At 43.2% G+C, this 25,863-nt stretch overlaps 1 protein-coding gene and 11 non-coding genes across 12 annotated transcripts; 6 read left to right on the forward strand and 6 right to left on the reverse strand.

Annotated features, from left to right (window-relative positions):
• Positions 1-4,397: 4,397 nt before the first annotated feature.
• LOC140522076 (olfactory receptor 4D11-like) lies at positions 4,398-5,345 on the forward strand. The gene has a single exon (XM_072637114.1). The coding sequence runs from the start codon at positions 4,398-4,400 to the stop codon at positions 5,343-5,345; it is 948 nt and encodes a 315-aa protein (XP_072493215.1).
• A 5,662-nt stretch (positions 5,346-11,007) lies between these two features.
• Positions 11,008-11,080, reverse strand: TRNAV-UAC (transfer RNA valine (anticodon UAC)). The gene has a single exon. It is a non-coding gene; the product is annotated as a tRNA-Val (tRNA).
• A 527-nt stretch (positions 11,081-11,607) lies between these two features.
• Positions 11,608-11,697, forward strand: TRNAR-UCU (transfer RNA arginine (anticodon UCU)). Its single transcript is given in 2 exon segments — positions 11,608-11,644; positions 11,662-11,697. It is a non-coding gene; the product is annotated as a tRNA-Arg (tRNA).
• Positions 11,698-13,011: 1,314 nt separating this feature from the next.
• TRNAL-UAA (transfer RNA leucine (anticodon UAA)) lies at positions 13,012-13,094 on the forward strand. Its single transcript has one exon. It is a non-coding gene; the product is annotated as a tRNA-Leu (tRNA).
• A 942-nt stretch (positions 13,095-14,036) lies between these two features.
• Positions 14,037-14,109, reverse strand: TRNAV-UAC (transfer RNA valine (anticodon UAC)). The gene has a single exon. It is a non-coding gene; the product is annotated as a tRNA-Val (tRNA).
• Positions 14,110-14,500: 391 nt separating this feature from the next.
• On the reverse strand, positions 14,501-14,573 carry TRNAF-GAA (transfer RNA phenylalanine (anticodon GAA)). The gene has a single exon. It is a non-coding gene; the product is annotated as a tRNA-Phe (tRNA).
• A 4,496-nt stretch (positions 14,574-19,069) lies between these two features.
• TRNAK-UUU (transfer RNA lysine (anticodon UUU)) lies at positions 19,070-19,142 on the reverse strand. Its single transcript has one exon. It is a non-coding gene; the product is annotated as a tRNA-Lys (tRNA).
• A 3,460-nt stretch (positions 19,143-22,602) lies between these two features.
• On the reverse strand, positions 22,603-22,675 carry TRNAF-GAA (transfer RNA phenylalanine (anticodon GAA)). The gene has a single exon. It is a non-coding gene; the product is annotated as a tRNA-Phe (tRNA).
• Positions 22,676-23,105: 430 nt separating this feature from the next.
• TRNAK-UUU (transfer RNA lysine (anticodon UUU)) lies at positions 23,106-23,178 on the forward strand. The gene has a single exon. It is a non-coding gene; the product is annotated as a tRNA-Lys (tRNA).
• Positions 23,179-23,905: 727 nt separating this feature from the next.
• TRNAR-UCU (transfer RNA arginine (anticodon UCU)) lies at positions 23,906-23,994 on the forward strand. The gene is given in 2 exon segments: positions 23,906-23,942; positions 23,959-23,994. It is a non-coding gene; the product is annotated as a tRNA-Arg (tRNA).
• A 480-nt stretch (positions 23,995-24,474) lies between these two features.
• Positions 24,475-24,547, forward strand: TRNAK-UUU (transfer RNA lysine (anticodon UUU)). The gene has a single exon. It is a non-coding gene; the product is annotated as a tRNA-Lys (tRNA).
• Positions 24,548-24,757: 210 nt separating this feature from the next.
• TRNAK-UUU (transfer RNA lysine (anticodon UUU)) lies at positions 24,758-24,830 on the reverse strand. Its single transcript has one exon. It is a non-coding gene; the product is annotated as a tRNA-Lys (tRNA).
• Positions 24,831-25,863: the final 1,033 nt, after the last annotated feature.

The following is a 25,863-nucleotide window of genomic DNA, read 5'->3' on the forward strand; positions in this document are numbered from 1 at the left end:
TAATATAAAGGTAATGGAATCCAGGAGCTTAGTTAGAAAATGTTGGCCCATGTTCAGAGGTGACCCAAAGTTCTCTATTTATTGGCCCTGATTCAGTCAGCTGAAAGTGTGGGTATGTGCTCATGTATCTGTACTGCATAAAACAAAGTTGTACAGCTGGTCAGGGAGGAATATAGCTTCCTCCATATCCTTCCAGGGAGGGCTTCATTTCTCATGTTTAAAAGTCTGACCTCCAGCATATAGTCTGGAAATGAGGCATAAAGAAAGGAACAGTGGATCAAGCACCAAAGTTTCTGGCTTCTAGTCTTGATTTAGTCCACCAGTGGGGAACCTGTGGCCTTGAGGTCACATGTGGACTTTTACATCTTTGGGTGCTGGTCTTTTGTCTGAGTCCAAGTTTCACAGAACAAACCCTTTTATTTAGGGGAATTAAAGTAGGGGGATGAAAGAAATAAGAAGAGAGAGGGAGAAAATGGGAGCGAGAGCAAAAGGAGGAAAAGGAAGGAAAAAAGAGAAAAGAAAGGAAAGCATGGGAAGGAGAAGAGACAGGAGATGAGAACAAGAATAACCAGCCACAATTGAGGACCCTGGGAATAGAAAGGCTGAGGGATTTGTCCAGCATCAAAGCACAAAGCCACAATTGGAAGTGTCTCCACCCCTAGGCTCGATGTAATGAGCTATTTTTCGAAAGCCAAGAGCGCACTAGATGTCATACAAAGGTACTGTTAGACCCAATCCCAGGATAGGTTTAATACAAAGGGAAGGTCACTCAGAATAATGGAAGGGTTTCCTAAATGACTGGGCAGAGAAAGGGGAGCTAATACTCTCTAAATACCAAGAACAAAGGGTCCTTAGCTCTCTGGGGACCTCTGGTGGTCCACAAAGGATTCACCTGTTACCAAGAAACGAAAAGAAAAGAGGAGAGGAGAAATACTTTGCTCTTGCTGACTGGGCAGATGCAGGAAAACTTTCAGCAGAATGTCCACGATTCTGCTACTAACATCTTGAGGGAAAAGCCACCTGATCTCTAAACGCTTTGAGTTTTAGATCTGTGAAACATAGGTCAGTAAACACCTATTGAATTGAATTCAATTGAATCCCACTGCTTGAAAGTACAAGCAAGGGGAAGAACAGGTTGGAGAAAACCTGGAGAGGAAGAGGGGAAAGGCTTTCAGAGCTCTCATATCAATCCTTGATTTTACTCCTTTTCTCTCAGTTCCAGACGCTCTTGCAATCAAAGCTCTCCTTTTCCCAGCCCCACCCAAGCTCCTCCAAGTCCCTTCACAGGAAAATACAAAGTAGCATCAGTCAGAAACTGAGACTAGAGAGGATTATGGACACTATCCTCAAGGAGAATTGTGCCTATGTCTTTATATGAGTGTGTATGTAAATGCATGTAGCTTTGTTTGTGTGTGTGTGTTTGTGTGTGTGTGTGTGTTTTCTTTATAAATGGAGAATGGGGTAGGGTAAAGGACTAAATTCCTTAGTTAATCCAGAATGATTCCCAAGATTCTTCCAATTGACATTCCTTCTGAAAACCACCTGTCCAACTGCAACCCTCTGAATGGAGCTGATTCTTGTGATGGATATTCAGAGCAATACAGCACTTCTGGGGAACAGTGAGCAACATCTGCCTTTAGTAAACAAGACAGGAAATGAAGGATGAATGGGAAAGAGTTTGTACTAAAAGTGTTCTGATCCCCCGAAATCCTGGGCACTTGCATTTGTAACTAATCGGTCAATCAGTCATGGAGCATTTATTAAGTTCCTACTGTATGACATGTTTTAGGGATACAATGTCCAAATCCATGTCCCCAAGAAATTTGCAAGCTAAGTCCTAAAACCAACTGCTGACTGTCAGTTCTGGAAAAAATACAAAATCCTTTTTTTGGTATGTAAAGCCCTTCACAATCTAGTGTATCCTACAGGGCAGTGAGGTGGTCCATTGGATAGAGGACCTGCCCTGGAGTCTGAAGTGTTCAGAATCTGCCTCAGACACTTACTAGCTTTGTAGCCGTGGTTGCCTCACTTAACCCTGTTTGCCTTAGTTCCTTATCTGTAAAATGAGCTGGAGAAGGAAATGGCAAACTACTCCAGTGTCTTTGCCAAGAAAGCCCCAAATGGGGTGACAGAGAGTTACACACAATTGAAAAGATTCAACACGTATTCTAGGAAAACCAGTCAGTGTGCTGTTGTTCCCCCATACACGACGTTCCATTTCCCACCTAAGTGCCTATACTCTGCCATGCTTGGAAAAGGTTCTCTTCTCATCTCCACCTCTTATAATCCCCAGCTTCCTTCAAAGCTCAGCTCAAGAACCATGGGGCATTCATTAAGTCCCTTCCCTTATTAGTATCCATCAAAAAAGCTATTTTGAATTTATTTTATGTGTATTTATACATTATTCACATTCATTCTATTTTTATCATTTTATATTATTATAGAATATATTTGAATATTAAAATTTTATGTTTTTCAATTCAATTTACTCATTGTCATTCATGTTTTCCCCGAATAGGATGTCACTTCCTTCAGGACACCTTTGTATCCTAGTGCCTCATACAAAGTAAGACATAGTCTCTGGAAAACTAGAGGACCTTAATCATAAGACTGTTGAATGAAGGGATAAATATTCGCAAAAGAATTTTAATTAATAAAACTCCATGGTTCCTTTAAACGATGGTCTGCTTTCCACATGGAAACTGCACTCTGCTTCATCTGACCCTTGTTCATTCTGTAGGCTTAGAATAAACTCCTTCAACCACTTCAGCTGTGTAATTTCTTCTCTAAAGTCACTTTGACAGATGAATGAATGATGGATTGGAGTGGGGACAGAATTGAGACAGGCAGACCCTCAAGAAGGCTATTGAAAGTATATAATTGAGGTGATGAGGGCCTATATAAGGGTAGTAGAAGTGGCAGAAAAGAAAAGGAGACCTATATATAAGAGATGGTACAAAGGTAAAATTGATAGGATTTAGGTAAAGAAAGAATGTGGGGGTGAGAAAGTGAGGTATCCAGGATTACCCCTACTATGAGAGCCTCAGTGACTGGGTCAATGGTAGAATCCTCAACGCAAAAAAGAATTTAAGGAAAGAGGAAAGTTTGGGGCAAAATAATGAGTTCCCTTTTGGACATGTTGCATTTAAGATATTAATAGAAGATCCAGTTTGAACTTCTATTAGGCAGGTGGAGATGTGAGATTAAAAGTTAGGAGAGATAATAGGGTTGGATAAATAAATCTGAGAATCCACGGGAGCTGATGAAACCAGCAACACATATGATGAGAGAAATAAGAAAAAGGCCCAAGAGAGAGCCTTAAGGGATACCCATGATTAGCGTCCAATACCCACGTGAAGATGCAACAAAGGAGAAGCAGCAGTAAGGTAGGAGGAGAATCAGAAGACAGCAGCTTCAGAAAAGCCTAAGAAAAGACTATAACAAGAAGAAGACAGCTATTGACAGTATCAAAGGCTGCAGAGAAGTTAAGAAGAATGAGGACTAATAAAAGGTCATCAGATTTGGCAATTAAGAGATCACTGGCAACTTTGAAAAGAGCAGTTTCAGTTAAATGAGGTTGGAAGACAGCCTGTAGAGAGTTAAGAAGCAAACATAAAGAAAACAAGTAGAGGACCCAATTGTAGATTGTCTTCTCAATGAGTTTAACCAAAAAAGGGAGAAGGATAACACATAGCAGGGGTAGCTAGAGCAAGTGAGGATTTTCTGAGAATGAGGGAGATATGTATGTAATAACTGTATTGGGAAATCTTCTCATCATGTTTTTAGGCACTAGGGAGGTCACCAGTTACTACTGGGCTCCAGTACATGGAGAGATTGAAGATAAGTGAGGATGGAGATGATAGAGAAGACAATTTGTTGGATGTCATGGTGATTTCTTGAGCACATAGAAGGCTCTGCCTTGCCCAGGAGAAGGACTACTTCATTATATGAGATAGGAGGCATCTGAGTGATGTGAGAAGAGGGAAAAAGAGAGAGAGACCTTGGTGAATGGCATGCTTTGAAAAAGTTGAAATATGAGACAAGGTTCTCAACTGAGAGGGTGGGGGGAGGAAAGCTATGGGAGATTTGAGGAGATTTGAAAAGGTTTGGAAAACGCATGTGCTTGGGAGGATAATGAATCAATAAGAGAGGTTTTTAAGGGATTGTTTTGCCTCCATGAGTGTCCAATTCAGATTATGTCATAAAAATTTAGAGTGGTCCCAGTCAGTATTGCTTTGTGATTTTCTCAAAGCTTCATTCAGCTGCACACAAGTAGCAGTGAAAGGAGTAGATGGTGGGTACAAATTGAAGGAGGGGCATATCTGAGTAAATGTGTATATTCTTTATTATTTAATTCTTTTCTCCTAAGGTGGCCAAGGAAGAGGAAACATGAGCTAATGGATCTGGGAAATCACACCAGGGTGAAGGAATTTGTTTTTGTGGGCCTTACCCAGTCTCCAGGACTGAGCATCATCTTATTTTTTTTATTATTCCTGGTATATGTAACAACTCTTCTGGGAAATTTCCTTATCATGCTCACTGTGACCTGTGAGTCTCGCCTCCACACACCTATGTACTTCCTGCTCCGAAATCTCTCTGTTGTGGACATCTGCTTCTCCTCCATCACTGCTCCAAAGGTTTTGCTAGATCTTTTAGCTAAGAGAAAGACCATCTCTTTCAATGGCTGCATGACACAGATGTTTTTCTTCCACCTCCTTGGTGGAGTTGATGTTTTTTCTCTCTCTGTGATGGCTTTTGATCGTTACTTGGCCATCTCAAAGCCCCTTCACTATGTGACCCTCATGAGTAAAGGAAGGTGCCTTGGGCTCTTGGCAGCTTCCTGGGTGGGGGGCTTCATACACTCCATTGTGCAGATCTCTCTGTTGCTCCCACTCCCTTTCATTGGGCCCAATATCATTGATAGTTTCTACTGTGATGTCCCCCAAATCCTCAAACTGGCCAGCACTGACACCTTTCTTCTGGAGCTCCTCATGATCTCCAACAACGGTCTCCTTACCACACTTTGGTTCCTTCTACTCATTATGTCTTACACAGTCATCATGGTGATGCTGAGGTCTCAGACAGGAGAGGGCAGGAGGAAAGCTATCTCCACTTGCTCCTCCCACATCACTGTGGTCACCCTGCATTTTGTGCCCTGCATCTATGTATATGCTAGACCCTTTACTGCCCTTCCTTCTGACCGGGTCATTTCTGTCACCTTCACTGTCATTTCTCCTCTCTTGAATCCCCTGATTTACACACTGAGAAACCAGGAGATGAAGTCAGCCATGAGAAGACTACAGAGAAAACTTGTACCTTCTGTAAAGGACTTGGCTCTATGCTAACAGGGAACCAGGAAATGTTGGCTTGAATTTTAAGCCCATTATTTTCAGCAGGCAAGATAGCACAAGAGGTACATTTTTGCAGATATCTGCATCATGGTGAACAGTGATGGGAGTTACCCTAAGTAACCAGTAAAACCAAAGACTTTGGGTTATTCCAAGCATGAAAAACCATAGACAGATAGACACTCCTCCATTCAGAGAATATTTATATTAAAGACTACATATAAAAAATGAAAAGAATAATGACCTGGGAAGGAGACTTGAACCTACCACCAATTTACTGTGTGACCTATGGTAAACAAGGTAGCCTCTCTGCATGTTATTAGTAGGGAGTGGACCAAGTGTTTTCTGAGGTCCCCTCTGCCTCTAACATTCTGCGTTCTCCAGTTCTCCAGTCCCTTCAGACTCTAACTTTCTACATTAATAATAATTGCTTATATTTATGGAATGGTAAGTTAAACAGAAGAGCCCCTGGTTTATTTGACAATCACCTTAAAGGCAGCCACTCAGAGAAAGGACCAATCAGAGGAGCTCCCTGTGTCTTCTCAATAGAGGTAATGAAAGAATTGTTGACTTTCCTAGAAGGTGTCACTTTCAAACAAAGACCACAATCTATAACCTTACTGAGTTGATCACTTACATGGAGGACTCTCTGGATCAATTCATCACTATGATATAGAACTGTAAGGTGTGCCAAGCACTTAAACACGTTGTCTCATTTGACAACAATCCTATGAGGTACGCACTGTAGTTATTACCATTATCCTCTTTTAAAAATATGAAAACTTACTCTCACAGAAGTTAAACAACTTCACAAGCACAGGATAATCGAATTTTTGAGTTGGCTAGGGCCCTAAATGTCATCTAATCCAACCAGTACTCAAACCAGAATTCGCACAGTTTACCTATATATGCAGCCTTTGCTTGAAGACTTTCAGGAGGGAGGACCACTAGTTCCCCAAGCAGACCAGTCCTCTATAGGACTTCTCTAATTCAAGAATTATTAACCTTTTTTGTGTCCTGGACCTCTTTGGCAGGCTGGTGAAACCTTTAGACCCCTGCTCAAAGCAATATTTATAAAGGTATTAAATATAAAACATAGGATTACAAAAGAAACCAATTATATTGAAACACAATTATCAAGACATTAAAGTTCCAAGTTCAGATCTCCTGATATTTATTCACAGACCCTTAGGCTCTGCAGAGTCCTCTTAAGAACTCTTTCCCTGATCAATGGGAAATTTTTTTCTTTATGTCAAATCTAAATTTGCTTCTTCCCAATTTTCAGTTGTCCAAGACCATACAGATAGTCAACATAAGACATTGGACTCAAATCCTCTCCTAACACCAAGTTCAAATGACCATGGTCATGTTTTCTCACTTTATCAAAATCAAGAAACAGAATGAAAGGAATCTCAGTGGCCCCCTGATATGGCCTCTTTGCCATTGTAATTGCTCTCCACTGGATGCTGTCTAACTTATCAACATACTTCCTAAAATATGGTGCCTAAAACTAAATGGGAGTCTGACCAGGACAGGCTGAAAAAGAACTCTCATGACCCTGGTCTTAGACACTGTGACTTGCTGAATTAACCTAAGAGCCTTTGGCATTTTTTTTACTATCATGTCATATTGTGGACTCATATTGAGATCAAAATTTACCTCCTCTCTTCCACCCCAATCTATTTCAGATGTAAAGATAAAATTGACAGGATTTAGCTAAAGAAAAAAAATGTAGAGATGAGAAAGTGAGGTGTTGAGGATTACCCCTACCTTGAGAGACTCAGTGACTGGGTCAATGGTAGTACCAACCAGCAAGAAGGAAGTTAAGAACAGGGGAAAGTTTGGGGCAAAATAGTGAGTTCAGTTTTGGACATGTCACATTTAAGGTGTTAATGGGACATCCAGTTTGAGATATCCAGTAGGCAGGTGGAGATGTGAGATTAAAGGTTAGGACACATGTTAGAGTTGGATAAATAAATCTGATAATCATCTGCAGAAAGATGATAATTGAATCCACGGGAGCTGATAAAATCATGAAGAGACATAGGCTAGAGACATAAGAAAAAGGCCCAAGAATGAGCCTCAAGGAATATCCATGATTAGTGGCCAATACCCACATGAAGATCCTACAAAGGAGAAGCAGCAGTAAGGTAGGAGGAAAATCAGGAGAGAACAACATCTCAAAAACCTAAGAAAAACTGTAACAAGGTCTACCTACCTTATACAAGCGAAGTTAACTTTTCACCCAATTTCATCTTATGTTCTGAATGGTCAATATTTTTTTGAAAAGTGACTGCCAACCAATATCTGGGCCTGAGTTCAAATCTAACCTTAGATACTTACTAAAAATGTCACTCCTGAGCAAGTCACTCAATCCCTATTTGCCTGTTTTTCCATCTATAAAATGGGGATAATAATACCACCTATATCCCAAGGTTCTTCTATGGATCAAATGAGATAATAATTTAAAAGCACTTAGCATAGTGCCTCCTGGCACTATGTTAGCTAAATGTTAGCTGCTGCTGCTGCTCCTGCTGCTGCTACTGCTATTACATCTAAGATGTCCCTCCTAGCCTTATGTCATCTGCAAATGGAACAAGCCAAACTAGGAGTTACATTCAAAGGTCTCCAAACTCTCTAGTTTTTCTATTTAAACCATCATTAGCCCACATGTGTCACACTCCACTGTAAAAGGGACACTTCAGATAAAATTTTACAGTGCCGTGGGTCCTTTTTTTTTTTTTTTTTTTTTTTTTGCTTCAAAGAACCAAATGCTAAATATTTACTAGCACATCCCACTGCTCTTAATGTTCTTATATTGTCAAGGATGGAGCACTGGACTTGGAGTCAGGAAGATCTGGGTTCCAATCCTCTCTCAGACATTTATTAGCTGTGAGACCCTGAGCAAGTCACACAACCTCAACAAAGCAAAGGGATTAGACAAGGTCAAATCCGGTTCCAAGTTAAGGCTCCTACATCCTATATTCTAAGGTTCCTTCCCACTGTTACATTCTACAATTCTCTTTGCTAAGATCCTTTCTGGTTCTAACATTCCATGTTCTAAAATTTCTCCTGTGGCTGATGTTGTCCTCCAATTCTAACATTCCACAATCTAAGACATGTCTACGTTCATACGGGACCAGAGAGGTTAAAGGTGACTTGGCCAAATCAGGATTTGAATCTAGGTCCTCTGTCTGGCTCCAGATACATGAGCACTAGCTGGCCCCTTCCAGTTCTACCACTCTTATTCTAATGCAACATGAGTGTCCTTTGAGTCTTTATCACAGGCAAGTTACTCGAATGCATAGCAAAAACAGCATCTGCAAGCATTTCTCCCAACACCAGAGGCACACTCTTCCACAAACACACCCAGCATCCAGGAAAGGAAAAGACTGGACACCGACTCAAAGTACAACAGTGAATGAATAGGTCATTCAATGTCTTTGCTGGGTCCTCACCAACTTGACTGACACTGGACTGGCCCCAATACTGGACTCTTCTAAGTGGGCTCTGTCTCAGCCTCGGACAGCCTCAGACTTTTGTTGATCTTGATGTACCATACCCTTTCCCTTATACTATAATTCCAGAATGAAGTATAAAGGAAATGAGGCCCTGGTTCCCAGATCTGGCTTTGATAACTGGCAGGCTCAGTACTCTCTAGGTCCATAAGAACAGTCAATAACCTTTCACCAGCATTGTCTAGTGTTATCAAAACACTGAAAGGAAAATGAGGGTTCAGAGGGATGGGGAACCTGAGACCTTGAGGCCACATGTGGCCCTCTAGGTCCTCAACTATGGCCCTTTGACTAAATCCAAACTTCAGAGAACAAATATCCAAAGGGGATACTTTTGCAGGCTCCCCACTCCTGCAAGTGTTACCTCAAATATTACTAGAAATGTGACCCTGTTAACAATTTCCTTATCTTCTTTTTACCTCAATTTTCTCAGCTGTAAAATGGGAATGATAATCCTTGTACAAACTATCTCACAGAAGAGTTCTGTAAGCCTCAATATGCTAGAGGAAGATGCATTGTTAACTAAATTCTAGCAGAGCCCCATGTTCCTGCATTTGTGGATAGGAGAAGCATGCTCTTTCCACTAAGGGTGATCAATTGGAGTCTTTTCCTGGGTCTGATGGTTCTGGAACAAATGGGTGGATAGAAGGTTTCTTGATCAAACTGGCCCCCAAATCAAAATTCAACAAACTCGGCCTTATTGCACCGATCTGTGCCCTCTTCTAACTCTTTGGACTTACTTCTTCCTAGGAAGTCAAGCCCTTGTGATGGCAAAAGAAAAGTAAAGACTGAAGGAACGTCGTTGGGAGCTAGAGGGAATCTTCAGGTAAATAGCTGTGACTTGATAGTGTTTTGCTGAAGTCTCACTGGTGGTGGCAGCATTGACTGATGGTGGCTGCATCTGGAGGCTGTGGCTGTGGTAGGAGGAGCTGCAGATGTGTAGCATTGGAAAGTCTACAAAAGTGCTCCTTCCTCCAAGAGCACTGCTATGTAGATAAAGTCTGTATCATTAGTCCCATTTGATATTCCAAAAGAGGGGAGTGTCTTTCCAAGACGACCAAGCACTGATGGGGGAATGTTGTCCTCCCCCTAGCCTAGGGGCCTTCTCTTCCTTTAAGATTCAGATCAAACACCAGATTCTTCATGAAAGACTTTCCTCCGGAAATGTTTGCCTTTCTTCAGAAACCCCTTCATTTAACCTACTTGGTCTATATTAACTTTAGATTTATGATGTGTGTGCATGTGCATATGTGTGCACATTTACATATGCACACACAAATGTGTGTATATGGTATGTAGTGTGTGCTTGTGTACATATATGTAATATTTATTGACGTGTATATATACATACATACATGTGTGTGTGTGTTTGTATTTTCCCCATTAGAATACAGGCTCTTTACAAAGAGGAATTGTTATTATCCTTCGTCTCTCTGTCCCCAGCACCTACCATAGTGCCTAACACAAAGTGGGTCCTTACTAAATACTCAGCTGCTTGATCCCTCAAAACCCCAAAACCTAGCTTCCCCCTAGGACATCCTCAGAGCTGACTCCCAGACCTCTTCGTTTTACCAGCTACCGGTTCAACCCTGCCGTCCCCTGCATCTGCACGACTGGGTCCTCTGAATACTTTAGCGTTCGTGACTCCAAAGGTGATGACTAAGTGATATCTCTGGGAGTCTCTCATGCCCAGACAACATCCTCGGAACTTGGGGTTTACCGGAGCTCTGGCTGCCTAACCAGCTCCCCCAGGATTGGTCAACTGAGGCCACCTCCAGGAACGGCCTTGCTTGAGGGAGAGCTTTCTGTCCAAAATTAATAGGACCTACTACTGAAAGAAGTCTAGTGAGCAACCATTAGGCCTGCCCCTCTCCTCCCAACCCCAGCCCCATTTTACAGGCGAAGAAACTGAAGAGGATGAGTTCATCATTGGGCAGCTGTGGATGCCGAGCTGGGAATAGATCTTAGCAATCACGGTTCAGTTCTCCCTACTTGGCCCTTTTGGGGGACAGGATGGTTTGATGGCTTCTTCTTCCGTATGGGTCTGAAAGAAACAGACTATGAATGGTTTCGGACTTTGCTTCTTTCTAAGAGATGAGAATTTTTTCAAGACAGCCAGTTAAAAGCAAAGATTATCCTTTGTTTGGTTCCACTGGGGCTCGAACCCAGGACCTTCTGCGTGTAAAGCAGACGTGATAACCGCTACACTATGGAACCACCAGACTTATGTTTCTGTAAGAAATTTTAAGGGGATAAAGATTTCTGTCCCTTGCCTTGCCTCTCTTCTTTCAGCTATTTTTTTTTGTCTTTCCTCTCCAAATTAACGGGGAAATGTTCCAAGCACAACGCGGTTCCACTGGACCTCATCTTTCGACAAATCTGTACTCCCCAAATACCGCTTCTCCTGTCCCGAGCTAGGCGCTAACCCTATGTATGTGTGAGCGGTAGTGGGCTAGCGAAGCACACGGGCACGACCTGGCCAGACTCCCCCACCAATGACCAACAAACCGCGCTCTACAAACATCCATGCTCTATAAGTATGCGCGCACGTGGTGGAGTGCAAGGAGTCTCAGCTGTACTTTCCACGTATAATGAGGGAGGTGACGAGATGATCTCCAAAGATGATCTTCCAAGCGTAAACTCCAGGAAACCTTTTTATACTCTGAAATTTAGGCTCTTACCCAGGAGACGTGCTGTCTTTTGTGGATAGTTGTGACAATTAAGGCAGACCTACTCGAGCGACTGGCTCTGTGGCGCAATGGATAGCGCATTGGACTTCTAGTAAAGTTGTTAAAGGAATTCAAAGGTTGTGGGTTCGAGTCCCACCAGAGTCGTGTTTTTAGAAATGAAAACCAAGAAGTACTGGCATCCTGGAACTCATTTCCTACCACTCCCAAGTCCAGAAAGTCCTCCAGGTTCCATACCCACACAACCTCTCCCAAACCTAGATAGTGTGACCCTGAGGGCTTGTCTGCCATATCTCCTAGGTTACCAAAAGGGAGGAGACTAGTGGGAGTGAGTCCTCTGAGGGCGCGCTCTGTTCATGTCCTCCCTCGTGGAAAAGGTGCCTGTCAATTGGTGTTCTTTCCATTAGACTTTCCATCTCTAACGTAGTCATGTCATTTTGATCCTTTCCGAGAACGAAGCCGTGTTCAGCACTCACTAAGTGCCAGGCTCCATGTTAAACTCTGAGGATACAAAGAAAGGCAAAAAACGAACAGTCCCTTTCCCTCAAGAGTTTACATTCCAATGGCAGACAGCATGTAAACAAGAACGTATAAACAAGACGTATACAGAATGAACTGGAGATACTGTCGGAGGAAAGGCACCAGTTTATTGTGTATTCGTCCTTCGTTGCCGAAGAAGACCATGCCATCAGAGAAATAATGACACGACTTGCACTTGACTTTGTTTTTTTGAGTGAGAGAGGGCTTCCAGCTTGTTACCGGCGATGAGCAGAGGTTTCTTGAGAAAGGTGGGACTTTCGGTGAAACTTGAAAGGAATCCAGGGAAACTCGAAGAAGATGAGGAGAGAGCGCATTGGAATGAAACCATGCGGGCCAGCCAGGGGAAATGTCCGGAGTTGAGAGATGAAGGGGCTTGTTCCGGGAACCGTGAGGAGATCTGTGTCCCTGGATCTGCATACAGGAGGCAGAGAAGGGGTAAGAAGACTGGAAAGGATGGAGGGAGGATGGAGGGGGGGGCCGGGGCGGAACGCTTTGGGAAGGGTTTTTAGCCCTCCTTCGCCCATTACTACGTATTGACGTAGTACTCATTCACATATTTGCAGGCCCCCCGGATAGACCTGAAGACTGGAATACTTGGATTTCTGGATGCCCTCAGCTTCGTGGAGAATTCCTGGCACATTTAAGCAAGTGTGTGGTAAAATGTTTTTAACATAGATTCCCGGTTCCAAAGATGACCTAATCTTGTGTATCTTGTGCCCCTTCTGGGCCTGAGGGGCAAGATGAAAAACATTTTGGGTGTTCATAAAGTGACCCACTCTCTCCTTGCCTCTTTCCTCTTTAAGGTTGGTTTTCTTTGTTCCATTTGGAGCGGGCCACCAAATTGGTCTCCAGGAGAGCAACTGAGAGGCTCAGGGGAGATGAGACTTCATCTCAGAAGGGGGGAAAGGGCTGTTATCGCTAACCAGAATGGCCGAGTGGTTAAGGCGTTGGACTTAAGATCCAATGGACAAGTGTCCGCGTGGGTTCGAACCCCACTTCTGGTAGGATGGTTTAGTTTTTGGCTTTAATCCCTTAAATTCATTCTGTAGTCGCGATCCACATAAAGGAAAGTAAAAGTTGGAACTGGAAAGTCCACTTTCCTTCGGAATGCAGACTCACAGCACTTCCTACTCTTGACCTGAGAAATACTGGAAAGGAACCTTGACAGACCAGCCCCTGCTAAGCCGGTGGCTTGCATACACCAAAGAAAATGGTCATTTAATAGTAATAAAAGTGATCTTTGGGATAAAGAGCAATGTTTATAATTATTTTCCATAACCTCTTCATTGATGACTCCTTCGTGCAAGACCTCCTTACTATGAGTTGCATTATCTCAACTGATCCAATGCCTGGCACATAGTAGGAGCTTAACAAATATTTATTGACTGAACTGATCTTCACGAGAGATCACAAAAAGGACCAGATCAAGATATGCGGAGCTGTCCCAACCCTGTGGTCTATTTCTTGGTCAGAATTCTAAAACCCCAGGTTTGGAAAGAGCCACGGAGTTCAGGTAGCCCACTCTTCCACCTGGCTAGATGACACGCCTTACAAACATCTCTAATGAAATCGTCTATCCTGCTTACACACACCTTACACACAGGGAACTCAGTGTCGTTACCTCTGGGAAGCAGCAAAACGGGAGGAGGAGCTCTCGTAAGAAAGTTAACTCTCCTTCAAAACATGAGCACAGCTTATACAGATACACAGAGACCCAATCAAAATTGTTGATTACAGTGGTAACAGAACCAGAAAGGTAAGGTGAAACATAAGCTGGGTAATTTGGTCGGTAAGGCGCCAGACTTTCAATCTGAGGGGGAGGTTGTTTAAGTCCTTGTTTGACTTTTGGCGAATGAAGGCACTTTTTTAAAGCGGAAAAGTGGGACCCAGGCACGGTTCTCCTATGCCCCTAGGCGAGGAGCCTCAAAAAGCTGACAGATCATTTCTGGTTCCACTGGGGCTCGAACCCAGGACCTTCTGCGTGTAAAGCAGACGTGATAACCACTACACTATGGAACCCGAGATACCCAACGTGGTTTCGCCTCGGGTCCTTAAGAGGGCATGCGGATTCATGCCCTAAGTTCTGTATTCTTTATTGTTCCTTTTTTTTTTTAATTAACTAAGTGTAGCCTGAGTAAGCAGCAGCTGGGCCTGAGGAACAAAGAGCCAACTCAAAGTGCGGAAGCCCTGCATCCACTTCCAGTCTCGGAACTCTTCGTTTGCACCAGACTCTTCTCCAAACCTTTCAGCGCTCCACGCTCAGCCAGAGAGGGATCCGATAAGGGGCCGTGAAGGGGGATGCGGGTGTATCTTTATTGACACTGACCTCTTAAAATGAGATTGAGCGTTTCCGTCAATTCTGGCGGGGACAGGGGAGTGAGAAGTAGCGGGGAGGTAAAAGATATTCTTGTGCCGAAACCCGGGATCGAACCAGGGACCTTTAGATCTTCAGTCTAACGCTCTCCCAACTGAGCTATTTCGGCAAACACATAGGCTGCTTTTAATTTTGTTAGCCGCCAAGTCTCAGCTGACTTTGGTGTTTCCTAATGTTTTTATTTTATAAAGTCAGAAAAAGATACATTAGATCTTCATGTTAGAACAAGAAGAGATTCTAAAGAGACCGCAGACCAAACCCTGGAATGTATAGTGACTTATCCAAGGATGCATTGAGGCACAAGGAATCCTAAATGAAGGATGGATGGATGGATGGATGGATGGATGGATGGATGGATGGATGGATGGATGGATGAAGGGTTGAAATAATTAGTTCATTTATTACTTGGTTTAACTTGTGGCTTTAAATGAATCTATGATTCTATGAAAAAGTGATGACTTGAGAGGCAAAAATCATTATAGGTTGACACCTGTAAAAGATAAAAATTAGTGCCTGTGATATTGGTCACAAAATCATCCTTTTTATTCCATCCAAAGGATTTGTGTCATTTTAAACCCTTTGGCCTGGCATTCAAGTAAGCCCCACAGTACAATATCATCCTATTTTCCCAACCTAATTTCCTATTACTTTTTTCCCCTTACTAATATAGTCCAGACAAACCAAACCACTCACTGCCATTAAAAAAGTTCCCCCCCCCACCTCCACAACACACACACACACACACACACACACACACACACACTTCTTGCCTGCCTTTGATTCCTTCATCATTTTCTGAGCTTAGAATATCTTCTTCTCCACCCCCAGACACACACTGAATGCCTTCTAATACTTTTTTAAACTAGAAATGGAATCATTTATATACTTCACATTCCCTAGATTTCCCCCTCTCTTTCCCCATTCCCCTCCCAGAGAGAATTTTTTTTAAAAAAAAAGGAAGGAGAAAAGGAAAATATTTCCTCAAAACTGATATATGTATATGTGTGTACACACACATACACACACACACACACACACACACACACATGCACACACACACGACATGTTCCACATCCCTGAACTTCTTTCTATGACCCATCCTACAAAGGATCTGGGGAAGGGTCTTCTCATAGCTCTTCTTTGGGGCCAAGTTTCTTCTTTGTAATTATTCAACATTCATTTTCTACTGTTTGAAATCTATGTCAATGCTTATAGTATTAGCCAAAGATTTGGCCCCTTTTTTTCCACATCCAAGGGATTTCCATCACTTCAAACTCTAACTTGACCTTCAAGGACTCCCATAGTTTATTACCATCTTGTTTTTTAAATTAGTTTTTATTGCTATCTTTTGTTTTTATGTTGCTTAGATTTCCATCCCCATTCCTATTTCTTTCCACACTCTCTCAGAGAACCAAAACTCTTCAAAAACTTCTCTATTATGATAGAGATGGCCACGCTCCCAATCAACCAGGTTCTCTCACTAGGTGTCATCCTTGATATCTCACTCTCACTCAACCTCCATAAGCCAATCTGTTGCCAAGTCCCATCGATTCTACCTTTGCTACATTTCAGATGTAGATACCCCTTTTCTACTCTAACACTGCCATGGCCTCCTTTTCTCAATTCCCAACTCCAGTACATCTGTTTAGTTGTCAAAGTGACCTTCCTAAAGCAGATTACCCTACTGGATACATTTCAATGGTTCCCAATTATCTCCAGTATCAAATATAAAATGTTGTTTGGCTTTTAAAGCCCTTCATAACATGACCCCTTCCCATCTTTCCAATTCTTTTTACCTTATTCCCTTCCACATAGTCTACAATCCCATGATGCCAGCCTTTTCCATCTCCCCACTCCATACCTGTTCTTTGGTTTATCCATTCAAGTCTGGAATGCACTTGGCCTCCTTCTCATTCTACCTCTTACAAGAAGCCTTTCCCAATCATCCCCCACCTCCTCTCTCAGCTCCCACAAAGCTAGTGCCTACTCTATGAGAATAGCTCTAGTTTATCATGTACATATCTATTCAGCATGTAGCTATTTGCAGGTCATCTCCTGCCTTAGAATGTAAGGTTCTTGAGGGCAGGGGCTATTTTTGTCTTTCTACGTATCTCAGGCAGTTAACACATTGACTGGCATACAGTAAGAGCTTACAAAATGTTGACTTTCTCCTGGAACTAAAACAATGTGTGTGGGAATGTGGGTTTTTTCTTTATTATTATTTTATTTATTTTCAGTGTTCTATAATCACTACTATATGACTTAATTTTTTTTCCCTCCCTCCCCTTCTTTCCCCCCCCCACCTTCCTTCTCCCTCCCCGAGATGGCATACAAATTTTTATAGGTTCTACACACACATTCCTATTAAATACATTTTCACCATAGTCATGTTGCATAGAAGAACTTAAATGAATGGGAGAAATCATAAAACAAACCAAAATATAAAACAAAAGAAAATGATCTGTAATCTTCTGAGATTGAATTCTATAACTCTTTCTCTGGATGTGGAAGGCATTTTTCCTTAAAAGACCATTGGGAATTTTTTAAGTCCTTGCATTGCAATGAAGAAATCGTGGCACACTGTGGTTATCGCCGTGTACAGAGTTCTCCTGGTTCTGCTCCTTTCACTCAGCGTCAGATCATATAAGTCTTTCCAGGCCTCTCTGAAGTCTTCCTGTTCATCATTTCTTATAGTACAATAATATTCCATGAAATTCATATATCACAATTTATTCAGCTATCCCCCAATTGATGGGCATCCCCTTGATTTCCAGTTTTTGACCACCACAAAGAGTGCTGCTATAAATATTTTTGTACATGTGGGACCCTTTCCCATTTTTATGATCTCTTGGGGATATGGTCCTAGAAGCAGTATTGCTGGGTCAAAGGGTATGCACATTTTTGTAGCCCTTTGGGCATAGTTCTAAATTGCTCTTCAGAGTGGTTGGATCAACTCACAGCTCCACCAACAATGAGTCAGTGTTCCAACTCTCCCACATCTTCTCCAACATTTATCATCTTCCTGTTTTGTCGTTAGCCAATCTGACAGGTGTGATGTGGTATCTCAGAGTTGTTTTGATTTGCATCTCTCTAATCAATAGTGATTCAGAGCATTTTTTCATGTGATTATAGATAGCTTTAATTTCTTCCTCTGAAAACTGCCTGCTCATATCCTTTCACCATTTATCAACTGGGGAAAGACTTGTGTTCTTGTACATTTGGCTCAGTTCTCTATGAGGGTGGGTTTTTTTGAGTGGGGGAGGGAATGGTCCTGCCTAGATGGCATTTGCCCTATTAGAGGGTCAGATCACCCAGGAGGAGCTGGGGACAAAGAGATATGATGGCAGAATCCTAAACCAGGGTACCTTTCTGGAGTATCTACCTACATCAGGCCTACAAACTACTCTAAAAAACAAGGAATGATAAGCAAAGAGAGTAGTTGCCTAGGAAGCTACCTCCCCATCCCTCAAGTTTGCATCCTGTGTCTAAGCCCCGTTTGCCCAGTGGTCGTTAAGATGTGATTCAACCTACCTTTTCTCTAGGTTGGAGGTTGCAAATTTTTGCTTGATTTAAACAAGTCTTCAGTAAAGTTCAGCTGAGTACAACCCTCAGTGCATTTCAATTGCCCAATTTGCCTTGTGGGAGATGGGTTCATTAACTCAGAGTGAAACTTACCTCCCTCGGATAGACCCACCAGCCCTTGCGCTCCCCTTTTTTCCTGACTCCCCCGATTTGGTAGTGCCCTCCAGTCTTGAAATTACTCTGTTATTTTCATGTAATTAAGTGCGTGCGCATATAATATAAAGTGTATGAGTTGGCTCCTCACCCTCTAGAAGAGAGGTTCTTAGTCTTTCTTTGTGCCAGGGATCTCTTGGGCAGCAGAACTTATGGAGCCCTTCTCAGAATCATGTTTTAAATCCTTGAAAGAAATGCTACATTTTAGTTAGAAGTTAAAGAAAATAAAGAATTTTTCCACCTAAATTCACAGAGCGCCTTAAATCTATCGGTGAAACCCAGGACTCCTGCCCTGGCACAGAAGGTTCTTAGGACAGACTGTGGTTTTTACCTCTGTATCCTACTGTGGGCTATGTTTCAGAGTGCTGCACAGGACTTGGCACATACTAGGCGCTTACTTAATGCTTGCGAACTGTCTGCTTATTCTCTCCTCGGCCTCTTGTTCAACTTCAAGGGGATACAAAGCGTCGGGATCATCAGTCAAAAGTTGGGTTGGAGTTCTGATTCGTCTACTCTACATGACTTTGGAAAATCGCCCACCTCTCTGCCTCATTTTGGTCGCCTGTAGAATAAAGAGATCTGAATGACAACAACTGGTATTTGTATTGTCCTTTTAAGTTCGCAAAGTTCTGGAAATATTGTCTCATTTGAGTCGACTGAACAAGAATTTCTTAACGTTTCTTCCATCTCAAAAGCTCTAATGGCCGAAACCGAGGTCTGAGTCTCTGAGGCCCACGGATCGCAGCTGGTGGACAGTATTGTCTGCAACTCCCGGGAACAAACGCAGCCCCAGCGTTCACAGCCCTTGGTAGGGTACGAGACTTTCCTCAAGGAGCTTTTATATTTTTCTTCCATAAAAGCTAGGTAGTTCGCCCGAACAGGGACTTGAACCCTGGACCCTCAGATTAAAAGTCTGATGCTCTACCGACTGAGCTATCCGGGCTCCGGTAGCAAACGGGAGTTTGAGTAAGTGAACATCTTAACGTGCTTTTCCCTGGTTCATACTGGTTTTTTCTTCATCTCACTTCCTTTTTTAGGTTCTAAAACTTTGCAGGCTCTGCGTATTTGACAGCGGAAAAAGAAGTCTCTCTCCACCCTGCCCACCTCTTCCTACAAGCGGTCGAAGGTGGGATCCTTGGACCACCTGTTTCAACACTCACTAAGTCTCGTGTACCACGGTTGAGATCACAGAGACAAGGGAAGGGGAAGCATGGAGGGATAGGGAGCCACGGGCTTGGAGGAGTGAGACCCTCTGGGGCGAATGGGGAGAACTTTGCTCTTTCTGCCCTTTTGCTGAGAGGTTAGATTAGTCAGGAAGACTTGTCCCCGTTTGATCTTCCGAGTGTTCGAGAATAGAGAAGGAAGGGGAAAAGTTAGAGACCCCACCACCCCACCACCCCCAGATTGGGGTAGCTTTGCAGCCTGCATTTGGGAACCTGTTCCTTTAAATGCTAGTTCCTGTTTGTCTATGCCAGCTTGGCTACAGGTAAGCCAGGTACACTTGCCAACTGTGATTAAGGGGAAGGGAGGGCGATCGAGCCTATTTTTTGTTTTTGCTGCACAGGTATAAACACTATTCTGGGTTCTGTGTGTGGGTCTAATATATATGTATATATGTGTATATTATGTGGGTATATATGTATATACACATACATACATACATGTATACATATAAACTGTATCTCCAATAAAGTGATAGCAAGCTAATTAAGAAATTGAAAGAAAGTTCCTTTATAAAATATGAATACAAATTGAAATGCTTTGTGATAGGAGAATTCAACATTTGGCAAAAATCTGTTGGAAAGTCATCTCAGCTTTATTAATTTTAGTGAGACCTCCCCAGCTATTCTTTGTCTTCAATATTCTCTCCTGGTAGCATGGGAGGAGCAATTAAAGTATTTAAAATTTTTTTGAAAGAAGCAAAAAAAACTGTTAATGAGGCAGAAGATAATTCTACCCCTTCCCTTCCCTCCTTAGCCCTCCCAAACAGAGGACAGGGGCCAGAGTCCAGAGAGAGCCTGCTGTTTTTCACTACTTTTCAGATGAATCCTACCCTAGACTCATAAATGAAATGTAGCTGAATGTAGATTATCCAAGCAGGATTGGAAGCAGTCAATGAGGCCATGAGCTCCCAGGTGGCCTAAGCAGCTGTCATTTGTTATGTGCAGGGGAGTCTGCTAAATGCTTGGAAAGATCAACAAACATTTATGATGTGCCTATTGTGTGCCTCAGTGGGATACAGAAGCAAAAATGAGACACCCTCAAGGAGTTTATATCCTTTGCCTGTCCTCATGGAGTCCATCAGCTAACTTTCTAGGTGGTCAGGGTCAGGAGCAGCTGGCAACATCAGGGCTGGGCCCTGATCACACCTTATCCACTTTGGTGTAGCACCTGCCAGGCCCTGGGCCAAAGAAGAGCCTTTCAAATAAAGATTGATTTTTACTAAAAACAAAACAAAACAACAGCAACAAACAGTGGAGGACAAATAACTAAGTACACACAAGCTACAGAGAGAGGATAGATAGAAGGTAATCTGAGAGGAAATTACCAGCTCTGGGGGACCAGGACAGGACTCTTGTAGAAAGTGGACTTTGAGCTCAGTCCTGAAATAAACCTAGGAAACTAAGAGGCATAAGTTTGGGGCAGAGCATTCTTGACATGGGTTTCAACCATGGCCAAGACACAGGGGAGATGGAGAGTTGTGCTTCAGGAACTAAAAGTAGGTCATTGTAGCTGGACTCTAGGGTGTGTGGAAGGGTGGAACATGGAAGAAGATAAAAAAGGCAACAAGTGGTCAAGCAATGAAGAACATTAAATGCCAACGTATCTGTCCTGGAGATCACAGGGAGTCACTCATAAAACCCCTAAGTTTGAGACAGGGTCAGACTTAGCTTTAGAAAAATCACCTTGACAGCTGAGTGGTGAGAAAATTGTGGTGGGAAGAGACTTGAGACAGAGATCACTTAGGATTGTTTAATCAATGATTTTTGATTCAAGAGATATTGTAGATAGGACAGGATTTTGTAACTGTTGGGAAATGGTATTACAGATAGTCCCAAGGCTGTGAACTTGAGAGACAGAATGAATGATAGTGACAAAATGGATGATGACAAAAATAGAGGTTAGAAAGAGGAGCAGTTAGCCCTTTAGCATTGGTGCCAGTTACTAAAGGTCTGGGTGTGTTGAAAGACAAAAAGGAGATTTTTTCTTTCCCACTTCCACAGCAGCAGGTGCTGGTCTGAGAACAAACTGTTCCATGAGGGGAAAGGGATAAGTGGAAAGTAAAGTTAGACAGGCAGTGGTAGGCCTTGAATGTCAGGCCAAGAAGTCTGGTCTTTATTCATTAGGCCATGAGGAGCTACTGATAGTTTTGAAGCCTAGTTTTGAATCGGGCAGCCTGTGTATGTAGACTGACTCTGAGAAGGAAGAGACAGACAGCAGCACCAGTTTGGAGGTCACTGCAGGGGCTAAATCGGAGTGATAGCATAGTAGGAATGAAAAAGAGAGATTTTTCAGTCTAGGAATTGGAAAAAAAACTTTCAGATTCATCCAGGCTGAGAGACCCATTGGATTCCAAGCAAATAGAACACTGCCCTTCTAGTCAGGAAGTGCATGCCTTCGGGCAGAACCTACCCACCAAGAAAGGGAGGGTACAAATTTGAGGGGGCATCTGTCTGGACACAAGACTGTGTAGGTAGGGAAGCCAACATTACTGAGCACATGCGCAGCCTTTCTAAATCTGGCGGGATTGTTCTGAGAGCCCCAGAGCCATAACTAGGACTGGGTCACTGGGCATTTGTTTCAGGATTTCAACTACCACGAACAACATCCCACCCACCCACTCCAGGGTCGGGGGAGTCTGCGTAGCTATACTCTCAGAGAGTCGAGCCAAAGTCACCTCCACTGTGAGGGAGTTTTCCGTTGAATTTACTTTCATTCTCTGAGTGGGTGGGATGTGGAATGCAGCTAGGGTTGCTACTAGGTGTACATAAGGAGGAGGGAAGGGAGGGAGGGGAGGGGAAGAAAGGGGAGGGGAGGGGAGGGGAGGGGAGAGGGTCGGATAGATGGACGTATTGAGGTGGACGGAGGGAGGAAATGAGAGAAAGGGGATAAAAGTATGGAGAGAAGGAAAGCATATCTTTCTCTGCGGCACCCCCACCCCGCCCCAGCTTGCAGATGGTGAACAGTTTGATCTGATATAGCATCCCCCGTTGGACTGATTTCTTGAGACCAGGTAGCAATTGAAGGGTGGCAACCAAATAGCCTGAGGATACTTGATGGCAGGGGCGGAAGGAATCTCCAGCAGGTTTTGCATCCCAATTGCTTGCTGGTCTCCAATATTTCCAGGAAGCCGAGAAATCAGGACAAAACCTGAATAAGTCCGAACCACGACTTAAAATTTCTGCCGAAACCCGGGATCGAACCAGGGACCTTTAGATCTTCAGTCTAACGCTCTCCCAACTGAGCTATTTCGGCTCCGTGAGCGGCGCCGTCTCTTTGGTCTGGCTAGAGAGACGCTCTTGCAGCCTCTAGTGGCCAAGTGATCTTGGCCAGGCTTTGATTGGGACCTTTGACTGAGCTGTCTAAAGTCACAGTGATGTGTGCGACGAGGGCAGAACGGGGTTAGAAGGAGTTCCAGGAGGGCGTCTCTCTCTAACTTGGGGGCCACTAGAAAGAAGGGAGCCCCGTTATCTCTGGCCCCGCTGATCCTCACACATCCTTACTTGATGGGGCGTGGATTTAGGCTTCAGGCTGGTTCTTTATGACCCGTTTTCCCAGACCTTTGCGCTAACCCACCCCCGGGACCATCCTCTGCTATTCATGTCTATGTAAATGATTGCACATTCAAGTATATCAAATTCTTTTGCCCTTTTCACCTTTTGACCAAAAACTAACCTATTGAGGAGCCCGGATAGCTCAGTCGGTAGAGCATCAGACTTTTAATCTGAGGGTCCAGGGTTCAAGTCCCTGTTCGGGCGGTTTTCCTGTGCTTTTAGCAATGACGATTTATGAAGCACCCGCAATGTTCCCGATCCCACGAAATGCAAGCGGGTGCTACAGAGCTCCATTTCACTTCATTTTTGGCAGGAAATGCACAAGGACTTGAGAGTGCTCATCAGGCTCAAGGGATTTCTGAGGTTGTCGATTAGAGTTTATTCAATAGGTATTTGTTAATGCTAGGATCTGAGACTACAAAGAGAGAGGAAAACAGTCCCGGAGCACTAATAATTGAGAAGATCTGTAGAAGTTTCGTGTAGGATGTGGTACGTGAACTGAGCCTTGGAGGGAGCTAGGGACTAAGAAACTGGGGGGAGGGAAGAAAGGGGATATGCAATGTCCCAGAGGCAGGAGATGGAGAGCAGTAAATCCGTAGGTCTCGAACTGAGGATGCCTGAGGGAGAAGAATGGGTAAACAACATAACATGGGTAGCTTGAAGCCAGATTAGCAATAGAGGAGTTTCTATTTGAGCCTAGAGGTAATAGGGAGCCACAGAAACTATGTGAGCAGGAATCAAGTATGAATTTAAGAAATCTATTTCTAGACAGATAATCTCATGATAACTTTGGACTCCTGCCAGCCTAGTGCTTTACAGAAGAACCGAGGGGTGTATTGAACATAGTATTGGACTTCAGGACCATGAAAACCATGAGTTACTTAATTAACCCTTCTCATTCATCAAATTCTTTAAAAACTGTTTGCTGTGTGGCTCTGTGGCGCAATGGATAGCGCATTGGACTTCTAGCTGTCTCAGAGAGGGATTCAAAGGTTGTGGGTTCGAGTCCCACCAGAGTCGTGTTTTTAGTAACTAAATTAAGTAGAATTGAGCACACAATTTCTGGAGTTTGGGTTTCTCCTCTGTCTGGTTAAATAATCCTGTAAAACTCCCTTAGAGCAATGAGGAAGCAGGGGAGAGGAGAGGGATTTGCCTTTTTCTTTTTCTGTCGCCAGTGTCTTGCAGAGAGGAGGTACTTTAAAATGCCTATTGAGTTGAATGGCATAGATAGGACATTGGGCAAAGCGAATTTTCACAGAATATCACCCCTGGAAAGGGATCCAACACCGACTCTGAGCCATGTTTTTTATAAAGAGGAGATTCAATTTGCGAATCTTTAACTAAAGACCCCTTAGGACCTAAGCAACTTCAATTTATTCATTTTAATAAAATTCTTCTTACGGCAACTTCCACTCACTTTCTCAAAGTTTGGCATTAGTCACAGAATATCAAGTCCTTTTGCCCTTTTCAACTTTTGAACAAAAATTGCGTTCTTAAGAAGCCCGGATAGCTCAGTCGGTAGAGCATCAGACTTTTAATCTGAGGGTCCAGGGTTCAAGTCCCTGTTCGGGCGGTTTCCTGCACTTTTAGCCCAGATTATCAGAGGATTTATGGAGTAAGTGCCTGCTCTGTATATCCTCCAGCATTACAAACGTAAAAGTCAAACCCATCCCGCTGTAAATACCTGCTCGCAGTAGGAACGGTGGGAAAGCGTTTAAGCTCCCGGGATTTCTGAGGATTTGTTGATTCACGGGTACTGCATTTTTACGTAAAAGTGTCTTTTCGCCCGAACAGGGACTTGAACCCTGGACCCTCAGATTAAAAGTCTGATGCTCTGCCGACTGAGCTATCCGGGCTCTTAGAAGATAAGGAGTGCAGGAGTTGGTGTAGTTTACTCTTACTTCTGTGATACTTCTAGAAAAGTGTCGTATATATCAAAAAATTCGTGGAAGTTTGATACGAAGACCTGAATGGAAGCCTAAATGCTCGGTCCCTTTTTCTTTCTGAAAACTACGCGACTTTGGGTGGATCATTCCACTTTCTTTTTCCTCAAAAGTAAAATGAAAAAGGAGCTAAAGGTGATGGAAAGGATTAGGTTTCCTAGCCACCAAGTCATTCATAGCAGAGCCTTCTATTACAGAAAGTGACGAAAGTGACCAGAAACATTGTGCGTGCGTCTCGATTGCGTTATGGATGTTATGAAGAAATATTCTTGCACCCCAAGAAACGAGGAATTGAAGGAAAAACGGAGTCCTTCCTTTCCTGGTTCTTGCTTGTGCCTTCCTCATTTGCCTTCGATGTGTTCCATCTCTGTTCTATGCCTGTACTTGTTTATGTGTCTTACGGGTTGTTTCTCAGATAGAATATGAATTCCTGTTACATCTTTGTTTCCTCCTAGATGAGTACAAAGCTTGACAGACAGTAGGTGCCTAGTAAAAGCTTGAGGTAATTACTGTGATCAATTTTTCTTTGCAGCTCCCTCTTTTTCCTCGTGGGCAGCTATGCGGCGCCACAGCGCACAGAGCCCTGGGCTTGGACTCAGGAAGACTGGAGTCCATATCTGGCCTCAGACACTGTGACTCTGGCCAAGTCACTTCACCCTGTTTGCCTCAGTTTCCTCATCTGTAAAATTATCCAGAGAAGAAAGTGGAAAACCACCTCAGTATCTCTGTCAAGAAAACCCCAAATAAGGTCACGAAGAGTTGGCATTTTCCTTAGCAAATGTACTGGTGTGGCTTGCCTTTTCCTTCCTCAGCTCATATAACAGAGGAGGGTTAAGTGACTTGCCCAAGGTCACAGTGCTAGTCATGTATCTGAGGTCACAATTGAACTCATGTCCTACCTGACTCTAGGGCTAGGGCTCTATCCACTCAACCACCTAGCTGTTCC

Source organism: Notamacropus eugenii, chromosome 2 (genome assembly GCF_028372415.1).
Source record: "Notamacropus eugenii isolate mMacEug1 chromosome 2, mMacEug1.pri_v2, whole genome shotgun sequence".
Taxonomy (NCBI): Eukaryota; Metazoa; Chordata; class Mammalia; order Diprotodontia; family Macropodidae; genus Notamacropus; species Notamacropus eugenii.

Coding starts and splice junctions, on each gene's coding strand:
- LOC140522076 (XM_072637114.1), top strand. CDS start 4,398: ATGGATCTGGGAAATCACACCAGGGTGAAGGAATTTGTTTTTGTGGGC.